Source organism: Gallinula chloropus (genome assembly GCF_964237585.1).
Source record: "Gallinula chloropus genome assembly, chromosome: 18".
NCBI classification, from domain to species: Eukaryota; Metazoa; Chordata; class Aves; order Gruiformes; family Rallidae; genus Gallinula; species Gallinula chloropus.
The window spans coordinates 615,451-628,291 of NC_140103.1; the positions used below are offsets into that span (position 1 = coordinate 615,451).

Here is a 12,841-nt window from a genome sequence, read left to right on the forward strand (position 1 = left end):
TCAAATCATCACAAGTCCTTCTGTGTAACACCCTCCCTGCCTGTTCTGGGGCTATTATTCCTGCAGCTGCAGGTATTCTGGGATGAAAAGCACAATTATTGTCCATTCACCCCAGGAAGTTATATTTCCCATAGCTCTGGAGCTTTATTTTAATCTAGAGGCAGGCAGGGAAGCGGATAGAATAAAGGTCAAACGCTGGAAATTGGCAGCCCCCAGCTTTCCTGTCAGGACCCATCACCAGCCTCTGAAGTCACAGTTGCTTTTCTGCTCCCATGGCTGGTGAAAGCTCGAGCACAGAAAAGCTGCCTCCACACCCTGACAACCCAGTCCCTGCGAATACCCAAAACAGGACAAAAAGCAGGATTACCCACTAGATGGAGTGCATTCATTGTAGAATTAAATAGTTCCTCCAGAAGAGAGGAAGTTTTCACACTAGCTGCAGCCTGAAACACCCTAGAAGGCATTGGGCTCTCCCTGCACTCAGTCTCCTCTCCTCCACGGAAGGTGTGGGCAGACAGCTGCCACCACACAGGAATTAACTGACACTTAATGCCCATACCAGTGGATTATGAGAACATGGCAGCACTGCACAACATGGGACCATCAAGAATCAGCACCATAACCAACAAAGAAAAGCTAATCCTGCAAGAGAAAGTATCTCTGATGCCCCTGGATCAGAAACTCACATCTGCTTCATCAGAACTACCTGCAGCATTTGCTTCTCAAGCTAACCAGAGTTAACGATTCATCAGGACCATGAGCATGCAGCGTCCAGTGCTGCAGCAGGATATACCTGCCTGAGGGGCTGCAAAACACAAGCATTCCCTTTTCTGCTGCTGTTACTGCAGATTTGGCCAGAAATTTCTTTCCATGAAGGACACAGACAAAATGCAAATACCTAACTGCTGCAGCTTGCCTCCTCCCTCACCCAAACCCAGTGAAATGCCAGCTTGAATTATAATTGGCTCCATAAAATGAATCATCTTATGGGCAAGAGCATAGCAGGCAGAGATGCAAATCATGCAGACACCCAAACGGACTCACATTTTCTTTTGAAAACGATCTGGTGAAGCACAGGTACCGTGTGACCTTGGATTTAAATAAGCCATCTTTCCAGAGGTCAGCATCCAAGCCATCTGCTGTTTGTGCAACCTGGAAAGAAGAGACAGAGGGAGAGAGGAGACAGGTGAGCCAAGATAAAGTTAATATATGTGCAGTACTTCTTCCTCAGACCTCTTCTAATTAACGGTAGCCTGAACTCTCACAGCATCTCATTAGTTTCTTCTCAAGGTACAGTGCTAAGAACTTCCAAGAGGAGGTATAAAAAGAAGTTCTAAAAATGCTGCCTCTGGGGAGTCCGTTGATTAAAGATGCTCTGGAAAAGGCTGTTCTAACAAGAGAACAGCAACCAGCTCCAGCCTCCAAACAATGGTTTGGGGAAGTCAGCAGATCGCAGCTCTCATTACTTCCCTCCACACAAGGGTGCACAGGGCAAGCTGTGAGGAGGGGTTGTGCAAAGCACACAAACTGCCCAATCTCAGGATTATTTTCTCAGAAAATTATCAAGGAATTCTGGGCCAAAAAATTGCTTCCAGCAGCTGGGGAAATCCCTGGTCACACAGAGACTTCAGTGGCAGTGCTGTATGGGGATGCACCCTGCAAGCATCCCTCTCCAGTGCAACCCCATGTGCAGCTAGGCTGGAGGCACACACCACAGGGGGGTGAAGGAACCAGACCCCCAGCCCCGAGGAGAGGGGCACATGCAGAGAGAGGAAGGCAGGAGGAATCTCACCCCTCAGCTGATTCAGGAGTGGGCAGGAGGCAGTGCCAGCCCAGGGCCAGGGCTCTGCTCTACCAGCAACCAGGTGCTCACCCGGCACGGTGCAGGCTGAGAAAAGCCCCTGCCCCAAGAGGTGATTCATCAAGTGAGAGAGGAGACAAGAGGGCAACAGGAGAAGGGCAGCAGGAGTAAGATCACCCCACCAGACTGATGCCCAACTGAGGGCCCCCAACAGCAGCCTCCAGCGTGGTGCAGCTCTGGAGCAGCACAGCTCAGCTCCTGCCTAACACCCCTCAGCTGGGGAATAAGCCCCCACTGCAGCTCTCCAAGGCTCATCTTAATGAGCCAAGTTAGACCTTGGCCCCAGAGCAGCCCCATAACAAAGAGCTGTCACTTGTAGCTACTGCTTGCACCCACATTTTGTGAAGAGAGACTGTGCAGGGTGCAGGAAGCAAGAGATGTGTGCTGACTACTTTCAGTCATCCCAAGTGCAGGTAGCATCTGCCTAGCACAGGGAGCAGAGTACCCTGGCTGCTGTTCACATTTTGGCAGCTGCTGTTCACCAGCCCCTGCTCAGCTCAAGCCCCGCACAACACACACACCTTGTGCAAAGAAACAGGCATAATTCTTAATGTAAAACTTTACAAAAAAAAATCCTGGGGGGATTTTTTTGTTTCTTTATTATCCCTTGAATTCAACTCTTCCCTAAAGCTTCAGTTTAGGAATATAAAAGCCACGTGCATTTCCCTCCCCTTCAGGCAGGTCCGTTCTGGTGAAGAGGTACTGAGGAAGCAGATTGCTCAGCAGAACCACTGGGATGTAGGGACACTTCACTTGAACTCCAGCCCTCATTAGCAACAGTTTGAGGGACTGCAAACAGATTTGTTAATTAACATGGTTGTGTTCTATGCTTCAGTTTTTCTTGTTAGCCAGCTTTGTTTAATGTGTGGGAACAAAGAAAAGATGCTCAGAACTCAACAGGCAGCAACAGACCCACTCTGCATCTGCAAGCCTGGTGCTAGACAGGTTGCTGTCAAATACACTTTCTGCCCAAGCTCCGCAAGCTGGAGGAACTTTACACAGCTTACAAGACCACCAGGTAACTTTTGAGATAGAAGTACATCACTGGAGCTGATCCCATCTCCTCTACAGCTCACCGCCCAGGGCACAGCTGGATCACAGCTGGCTGAGAAGTCTGAAGGGCCCCTCCATGCTGGCTGGCACTGCCACCCCTCCGGAGGAAGGCAGACCCAGCACTGTGACTCTGATCTAACAGCGAAAACACCAGAAATCCTCCAACCCACACTATACCCCCTGTTTTGGGAACCACACTGCCACTCTAACCCATCAAGCCTCTAGGAGAAAGACCCAAGCTGGTCCGGGAGCCGCCACGAAGCGAGGAAGCTGACCCATCCCCAGCGCGGCACCGCAGCCCAGGCTGGCCCCACGCTCCTGCCCCACAGCCAGCCCGGGCAGTGCCGCACTCAGCAGCCCCGCCAGCGCTTCCCCACCCAGCTCTGCTGCTGCCCAGCTGCCCTGCAGCACCAGGCAGGCTGCACCGTGACACCCAGAGCCCTGTGGGATGGTGGGGGCAGAGGAAGAAGCAGCTGGGGACAAGAGCTCACCAGCCCCAGGCCCCCCAGGAACTAACCCAGCAAACCATCCCTGCTTCAGCAGGCCACATCCCTACTGATTAACCCTGCGTGCTCCGCATAGTGCTGCTGAAGGCTCCTTCCAGGCCTGGAGAACGTAAACATGCACTAACTTGTCAGAAAACTTATGGGGAAAGAAAACAGAGCTATATGATGAGCAGGAAACTTCTTACATCAGCTGCTGGGCTCCTCCAGGCAAGGAGGATCCCCACTGGCTCTGCAAGCAGAGCTGTGCCCGAGCAGCACAGCTTCACAACGGCAGCGTGTCCTTGGTGGGCAACATGGGAGGAGCCGACCCAGAGAGGCAGAGGCAGAGCCCTGGGGCAGGATGGGCACTGCCAAAGCCACCTTGGCCAAGAGGTGAGGAATGTGTGGGATGGAGGACATGGCACCCCAGGCACAAGGAATGGCCCTTCTCATGGAGCTGGGGAAGATGCTCCTCAAGCACATGCTGCAAGCAGATGGATTGGATGGAAACACCCCCAGTAAGGGCAGCACTCCCCAGCCCACCCCTCCAAGCACAAGGCAATCTACCTGCTGCCCATCAGTCAGCACAGGCCCACCGGTACCATGGGACAGGCTGTGGCAAACAGGCCCACTAGCTGACATGGTGGCATCAGACAGACAGCTGGGCTTTATGATCTTAGTGGTCTTTTCCAACTGGAGGTGGGCAGGGTCCCCCTGCTCCAGCACGGTCCTGGGTGAGCAGCACACTCAGGCTCTCACCCCAGAGCAAATCCCACCATGGAGTTGGCGCTCAGCCCACAGCAAGGCACGCAGCTGCACAGGAGCCACACCTCTGTCCTACACCAGGCTTCCTGCCTCCCACCTCTCCTCCCTTTCCTCCCCACCCATCAGCTCAGTCTCGCCAGTTTGGGCAGACAGTCAGGAATCTAAGTTCAGACACACTCCGGACACTTTAGCAGAACCAAGCTGTCGCTGACTGGCTGGCAAGCGACCCCTTAGCTGCTTTCTAAGCAAAGGCAATGGGTATCTCCAAGTAATTAAAAAATGACCAGGGCAAAAGTGATCTCTGACCCACTCACCAAGACTTCCCTGGGTCTGGTACCCTGGGCTCAGCTGCATCACCACCTCCACGCTGAACCCCAGGGCTCCAAGAAAGCCTGGCACACCCCTGGGCACTTAACTCCCATCAGGCCTGAAAGCACCCATGCCTTTGCTTGATTTAAAGAGGAGCAAAGGGATAAGGCAGGAAAAGAACACAGTGGGTGCTGCAGGGTGGAAAGGACCCTGACCGCAGCTCGCAGCACCCAGGCACAGAGCTGGGCTGCCGATACAGGAGGCTGAGGCAGCACAGGGAAGCCACAGGACTTCCCCACAGCCTGCAGCAGGGACTGCCATCCCCGGGTCAGAGCACAGCTCCTGGTAAACAGAGCTGGCAGAACCAGAGGGAAGGCAGCCTCCTCTGTGCCCCCTAGGAGAGAGCGACCCACATTCGCCAGCATTATTACACCACCACAGTAATTGGATTAAGCCACAGGAAGAGTCTTTTATCTTGTTTAGTTTAAACTGTGTTAGCACCGAAGCTCCTATTAAACCTCAGGCAGGCTATCTGGGGTGAGCGCTCTCTCTGCCCAGCCATTTATGCAGCCTGCAATCCTGTTATCACAACCCTCACGTTGTCCTGTGCTCCTTTATCAGGGCAAGCAGCTAATTACACAGCCTGGCTCACACAGGTAATCAGCACTCAGAAAAATGCAGTAAATGCAAAAACCTTCCAGGTCTTTAAGGAGCCTTTTCACAGTTCCCTCCTGCATGCCCTTACTCCAGTCTGATCCATCTTCTCCCTTCTCACACTGAACAGGGTGTGCAAAGGTCCAGAGCTGAAAAAGGTGCAAGCAAGCCTGGAGTCAGTGGGCTTCCACTCCTGACCATAGAAGCTGTACACCTCTGGAAACCCAAGGTGTCCCGTGGCACAGCTGGGGCAGAAGACACAGAAAGTGAGCAGATGGACTACGGGCACAGACTGCCCATACAGAGCCCTGCAAGGTCAGTAGTTTATGGTATCTCACTGTCTGGGACACTGATCTATGGGGAGAAAAATCATGCTGTCAGTTACACAGCAACTAATCCGAGGAACAAGCAGCTTTAAACAGTGACCTACCTCTACCCGTTCCCATATTCATCTCTGTTGTATCCAGCTGCCTTTTCCTGCTGCCTAGCCTCCTGCCAATGCTTAGAGGTTGGCATTCTGTCCATCAAAATCATCCTTGCAATTTCAACTAGATGCAAAACTCCGAGCTTCTCATCATCATTGTGCAGTACTGATACGTGGGATTAAACAGCTGATGTGGGATCCAATTATTCAGAGATATAATTTGTGCAATACTTAGGACTCCTTCAGGATGAATGTTACTAGGATTATTAAATTTGCATGCCACAGTGGCCAGCTGTTTCTGAAGATGCCTCTTCCAGGAACTTCTGCTGCTCTGGAGTGGCACAGATGAAGCAGCCCAACTGCACCCACAAACCTCCCCTGAGAAAGCACAAAGTGCTGTGGGCTGAGAGGTGGGCAGCTGGGAATCACACTGCTTCTTAAAGCACCCAAAGGAAAGCCTCGTCACTGCAGAGCCAAGCCATGAGCAAGGGGAGCTGAAGAGCTCTACTTACTACGTCATAACCCGTTGGCGCTCGGTTCCGGGACGCAACCACCCCAACACCCGTGATGGGGTCCATGGGAAGGTCGGGCAGGGCATCAGAGAGGTCTCGCACTTCAGGCATCGTGGACTGATCCTGCAAGAAAGGAGCAGAATTAAGGGCTGCTCAGCAGCACGCCCCAGCAGCAGACACGAGCACCCAGAGCCGCATGCATGCCACAGCCCTGTGCTGACACACCACAGACGGCCAGGTTAAACGCAGGGATTAGGCCAGACACACCTTTTGCACTTTCATTTGCTTTTGATAAGAGGGTACACTTGTGCAATGCCAGAGAGGTTTGGAATTTGAGCCAGCAGCCTCTTCTGAAGTCAGTTTTGTTGCTTCCAGGACACCAGCATGGGCTGGTCTCCAGCTACTGGTGATGGGAAGACCCACGTTCACTGCCTTCCCACCCAGGGAGCAAATTGCATTCTCCAAACCAGGCTGGCTGAAGCAGCTCTGACATTTTTTAGCAGCAAGAAATCCGTTCCTAATGGCTTCACTGGGAGGTTCCCCATCCACTATGGGTGTCAGACATGCCAGGGGTTCAGCCCCATCACACCCTCCTGAGCCAGCCCGTTTTCCTGTAGCAGCACAGATGTATCTGGCGCTGCAGGCAAACCCCTGCTTGCTGCAGAGCCTCAGCACTGGGGAGCACAGATGAAGCAGCACAGGACGGTCTGGTGCAAAGCAGACAGATGCCTTGAAGAGGCCTGAGCATCTTCCAGGAGAAGGAGACATCACAGACTACTTCAGGGGAGGGAGATATGCAGAGAGGAACAGAAGCAGGTAAGACCAACCAATTTCAAAGACGCTGTTGCAAGAAGCGGGAGGAGAGGACAAGAGGGCTGCTGAAACAACTTGCTGAGGAGGAGGATGGGGAAAGGTGCCGCTGCCTCAGCATGTGGTCTCCTGCAGAGGCAGCCAGTTAGGGCAAGTCTTCTCCAGCTTTCAGGCAGGAATGCCCCAGGAAACCGTCCCCCACACACCCCAAGATGAAAGGGCAGTGCTTTGTGTAAACAAGCATCACTGCTGCGCAGCCAGACAAGCTGTGAACTAGAGCTACCTAATTCAATTCCCTCCTCAGAGCAATTAAACCCCAGCATTTCTAGGCCGTGGAGAGGGCTGGTTACTTACTGCTTCTAGAAAAGGCAGAGGTGAGTGCTGATGCCAGTGGGACCTGGGTTTACAGTTCACAATGCCCAGTCTGAACAAACATCGTGCTGCAGGCAATAAGAAAGAGCAGATCTGGCCCCTATGTAAATAATAACACCATCACACAAACAGCCAGGCTACCTGAGGAATCCAAACCACCAGAAGCCAGTGACCAGCAGTGGTGAACACACTGCTGCTGGTGAACCAAACCCGAGAGCTCTGCTGTGGCACCTACACACGCACCCAGCACGCTCAGAGCGATGGACCCACGCTGCTGCCTGCGCAGCTGAAGCCTCTGAAGCACAAGCAGAAGAACCCCCAGAGCTGCAGGGGCTCAGCCCCTCCCTGACAGGCTCCCCGTCCTCAGGGTGGGCGAGGAGCAGAGGACCAGCTGCAGGAAGGCTGGTGGCACACAGCACAGCCCAGGCAAACCCAGCGCTGCTCCAAGGGCTCATCCAGCTGCCTCACAAATAACCCCACTGCCTAAACCGCACAGCACTGAGCAGACACAATGTGCCTTTAACAAAGGACTCTGTACAGACACACATTTCCTGAAACTCTTCCAAGCCCCTCTCAGTAACACAGTGACTTGCTACTACCGAACCTGCGGAGCTGGGAGAGAACGAATGGGGACACGAGCTCCTCTTCGGCCTTTCTGAGCCCAAGTCCAGGTAAGCAATGCTATTCCCCAGCGCACAAAGGCTGCACAGCATGTTCTGGCACAGCTGCACTGCAGGGCAGCGAATGTGCTCACTGGCACCTCCAGCCTCACCAAACCCACCCTGACAGGGCACCGGCTCACTCAGCAGAGGTGCAGGCAGCAGGGTTGGCACCCACACCTCACCATGGGGGAAGCAGAGAGGTTGTGCCCCCTCTAAGGCCCTGGGAGAACCCAGGTGGGCAGGGAACCCCTGGCACTCCCTCCTGTTCTACAGCAGTGAGGGCAGAGATGGGGGTAATGCTGCCAGGCCGCAGCTCAGCACGCTGGGACCTGCTGTGGGGAAGCCTGGCTGCGCTGGCAGGAGCCCAAGCAGCAGCAGGGTCAGGCTGGGAGAGGGGGAGAATGGCGCCCAGGGTCCCCAGCACCACCACAGGAAGGGAGTGGGTGCCTCTACCACAGCCTGACAGCACCCCATCCTCGGCAGGGGAAGAAGGGCACCTTTGTGGGAGCCGCTGGCAGCCCCACTCTGCGGCACAGGGGGAGGGGAAGCTGCATCAATCCTCACTCTGTGCCGGCTCACACAAAGCCCCTCTATGGCGGCGGCAGCTCCGCACGGAGAGCCGGGCTTCCGCCTCAGGAGGCTGGCGGGCGGAAGCCACGGGCTGAGCTGCGATGCGGCACCGGTGCGGGGCCCAGAGCAGCACCCAGCGACAGCCCTGCACCCCCCACCACCGCACAGCCCTGCCCAGCCAGGGCCTTCCTCTGCCCAGGGATCAGCCTGCAGCCCACGGCTGCGGCCGGGGGGCACAGGCAGCCGTGTCTCTGGGCGGCGTGGCATGGCCTGCTCTGCAGCAAGGGTGCCACGGCAAGGGGTGCCAGCCAGGCTCTGCCGTGCCAGGCTGACCGCTGCTTCCCGCGGTGTGGGTGGCATCAGGGATGCATCTGGGACAGAGAGGGAACTGCAGCAATGGATTTGCAGGCTGGGATCAATGTTTTTGTGATCTCTGCAGAGGTCAGAGGGCAGGCTCTGGCTGTGCAATCCTACAGACCATTAGTTACATCACACGTGGCCCCCAGGGTATTGGCAAAGTTTGGTTTCTTTTCTGTCACACCTTTGCACTTGAAAATGAAAAGCACACAGTGAAAGAACAGATTAAATTAAGGAGCATGATTCTATAAATACTCTTGTTAGACATCTTGTTATTTTAATGAAGCTCTATTTAAACAATGCAAGTTTGACATATACAGCTGCCTAACATCACGGCGGCCGAGGATTCGAGCCAGCTGACCAGGAGATGGCCTTTCACCATCCTGTGCTAAGCCACATTTGCTTGGCCCTGCAGAAGGGCCTCTGCTCACTGCAGGGTTATTCTGGGAACAGCCCAAAACAATACAAACATTTTCCCCATTAGTTGGGAGTGTGCTTCCTGGAGATCGCTCTCCCCTGCGGGGCCACATCCAGCCCCCAGCACGCCCAGGCAGCAAAGGGAAGTTGAGTGAAAGCCCTGGGGCGGGAAGAAGTTGCAAAACCCCACGGGGCTGCTCAAAGCCAGCGGGGAAAAGGATGTGCTGCCACCAGAGAAAGTCACTGCACATCCTGCTGGCACCAGACCCAAGCAGCACACAGCAGAGGGGCAGGACGGCCGCAGGACAAGATGCAGGGAACAGGCTCTCAGGTCCCAGCTGCCACACTGCTGGCTTGAGCACGCTTCCCACGCTCTCAAACTGACTGTGCTGCAGGGCAGGAGGCGCAGGGCCCCTGGGGATCGCGATGCCCATCTGCAGGAGAGGCCTTCAGGGACTGTACCAGTCTCTGCTCAGGGTTCTCCTGCTGCAAAGTACCTACTTCCAACACACACAGCAGACCTGCTCCCTGAAGCTGTGCAACACGGGCCAGTGCTGCCCCAGCAGTGCTGAGCACTCTGTGGCTGGCAGCACAGCTCCAGGTCGCTGCCTCGGCCACCCGAGCCTCCTGCCCTGCAGAGAGGGCAAAGCTGGGGGCAGCTCATCACCCCAGAGCAGGCTGCCCTGCAGCCCATGCCCACAGTCACACACACCTCCCCTCCTCCCAGCACCCCCAGGATTGCCTGTTGACAGTCCTCACTTGCTTGCACCCATTCTCTTGCCAGGCCACCCCAGGTTTTAAGCTCACACCCAGCATACTTCCCTACTGACTTCACTGGCCATTCCCAGCACTCCAGAGAGGTGACTGACCACACACACTGCTAGGCTTTGGCTGGGACGCATCTACAGCCAAGGAGTATGTTTCCAGGAACAAATGCATTACTGTCAGTTTATAGAGCTTTTTCCCCTCTTGTGTTCCTTTTCAACAAGTTAGGCAAGTTCAAGAGCTGGTGAGTACAGATCGGATCAGGGCTGATGATCTATGTGCCACAGAAGCATCACACTGCCAGCGAAGCAGGTCAAGTTCTGAAGCAGAAAAGCAAGGGACTTGCAGCTGAAGGAACAATAAGGCCATTCTCTCTCCATGCTCTGCACTTTGACAGACTTGCTCTTCCCACAGGCAGGAAAGGATGAGCCGGCAAGGCTGGAAAAAAGTGATCAGCTACCTCACTGAGCTCCTACTCCCCGCGAGAGACAATCCCAAACCAAAGCAGACACACTGCTAAACCCCTCATGCCCGTGCTCAGGTAAAAGGCAGCAGGTACCACTGGCACAAGGTGGTTGCTTCGCAGTTACACTGACATACCCCCACATGCACGTCCCTCCCACTGCGTCCAGGAACAGGACACAGCCCCGGCCAATTTTCTATTTCTGTTCATGGAATAGGACACAGTTCCAGTCAGGAAAAAACTGGAGACCACAGCGGGACACAGGGTGAGTCCCCGGCTGTATCACAAGCAGGCAGGATTTCAGCTTCACTTCTTGTCCCAAAGGAAGGAATGTCCGGAATTACCCCTGCACCCAGGCTCCCACCTTTGAGGCAGCTGCCCCATCAGCTGCAAAACCTTTAGGGTTTGTGACTGAACTGGATGGAAACAGTAACCTAAGCCACAGAATGAGCAAAACTGAGATCTCCTGCTGCTTCACAGCAGTTGTAACTAGGGACACTTGTTTGTGAGGAGTGTCTTATTTCAAACCACAGTAAGTCTCCATCCACAGATGACCTTGCACCAGGCCAGCAAAGTGACGTTGAGTTCAGTTATTTCAATCTCAGCACGCATGTGAGCAACTCCCCAGAGGGTAGAGGAACCCCACAGCCTGGGATTCACTTAGAGCAGCACAAGCTACAGGACTGAAACATCGTGTCTTTTGTTTCACACCCCCAGACGCTCAAGCCAAGCCTTCCTCCCAGGGCCCTGAGGAAGCCTTACCCGTTGGATTTTTCTCAGCTAAAAATTACAGGGATGACACCACCAACCCACCACACAGCATGCAGGCTGTGCCAAGGCACACGTTAGCACCTTCTCACTTGGTTAAAACCCAGCGCAAGATGGAGAAGCCTTAGTGTTATCCCAGCCAGCGGAGCACCTGCTGACGCTGAGTCTGCGGGGGTCGGCGAGGGACCCTGCCTGCTTTACCAGGACAAAGAGAACGCCTGGAAAACACCGGAGCTTGGCAGGTCTCTGAGAGCACCTCTCCCAAAACCACAGCGAGAGCTCCGGTAACACCAGCAGTGTGTACGCGAAACACGGACACTCCACAGCCCGTCAGGGACACAGGCACCCGCCTCCAGGTACCAGACACCCGAGACAGGCGAGAACCGAGCGCACAGAACACGGATTTTGGGCTACTTTCTCTATCCAGTCTCTAATAAACCCGCAGTAAGCTCCTGCACAGGTCAAGGTCGCCAGGGCCGCCCTACAGCCGCGCTGCTCCTGCAACCGGCCGCCGGCCCCGCGCCTCCCTCGGGGGCAGCCGGGCGCTCCGGGCCCTCGCACGCCGGGCTGGCGGCGCTGCGAAGGCGCGGTGTCCCCGCGACGCGCAGCACCGGCAGCCCCCGCCTCGCCGGCCCCTCCGCCGCGGGGAGAGCTCTGCCCCGGGCCGGGGTCCGGGACCTGGGGCCGCCCTGGGCGGGTGGGGGGGGGGGGGCCCAGCCAGCCTGCCCGCCCCGCCTGGAGCCCCGGCCGTGCGAGCGCCCCCGGCAACGGGAGGGACGGCCGGGCCGGGACCCGCTCCGCTCTCGGACGCGCCGCTCCCCCCGGGACGCCCCGCGGGACGCCCGAGCAGCCGCCAGGCCCGGCCCTTTCCCCGCGAGCGCGGCGGGCCGCGCCGGGCCGCACCGAGCCGAGGGAGCGCGGCGGGTCCGCGGACACTTAACTGTTGCCCGTGCGGCGGGCGGCGGGTCGCGGCTCCCCCGTCGCAGGCAGAAGCAGCTCCTCATCGCCCGGCAGGGCCCGCGCGGCGCGGCCCAGCGGGAGGAGCGGCAGCGGGGGGAAGGGGGGAGCGGCCTGCGGGCCCGGGCGGAGCGGCGGGCAGGCCGCGGCCCGGCCCCGGGCGGAGCCTTACCCAGCGGAGCGCTGTGCCGGGCCCCGGGAGCGGCGGCGCCGGGGCCGCAGCGGCGCAGCGCAGCTCGGGCTCCCCCGCCGCCGCGCAGGCCCCCGCCGCTCCGCGCCCACCCGTGGCCGGACCGCGGCGCGCAGGGCCCAGGGCCCGCCCCGCACCGGCTTCCGCGCCGCCCCGCTCGGGCGGCACCGCGACCCCGGCCGTTCCGACCCCCGCGCCGGGCTCCGGCCCCCGTCCCGTCCCACGGGGCACTCACCGCGGCCGCCGCTCCCGGCGCGGCCCGAAACGGAACCGGCCCCGCAGGCCGGCGCGGCGGGCGGCTGCCCTGCCCCTGCCCCACCCCCGGCGGGCGGGCGCGCCCCGGGGCTCGGCGGCCCCCGCCGCCCCCAGCGGGCACGGGAGGCGGCTGCTGCCGGCCCGGGCCGCCGAGAAGCGAAACTCGGGGGACACGGGCCGCGGGGGTGGAAA

The 12,841-nt window shown here is 57.2% G+C and overlaps 1 protein-coding gene across 2 annotated transcripts in view; it reads right to left on the reverse strand.

Annotated features, from left to right (window-relative positions):
• The window catches only part of MVB12B (multivesicular body subunit 12B), a gene marked incomplete at its 5' end in the record, with an annotated part of 59,403 nt that extends 47,152 nt beyond the window's left edge, over positions 1-12,251 (reverse strand). Inside the window, 3 exons of one of the 2 annotated variants that reach the window (XM_084272359.1) lie at positions 1,045-1,152; positions 6,064-6,186; positions 12,192-12,251. In XM_084272359.1, the coding sequence (XP_084128485.1) occupies positions 1,045-1,152; positions 6,064-6,186; positions 12,192-12,251 (291 nt within the window). Of the gene's footprint in view, positions 1-1,044; positions 1,153-6,063; positions 6,187-12,188 lie in introns of both variants that reach the window. The other variant, XM_084272358.1, reaches the window with a different exon arrangement.
• Between the last annotated feature and the right edge of the window lie 590 nt (positions 12,252-12,841).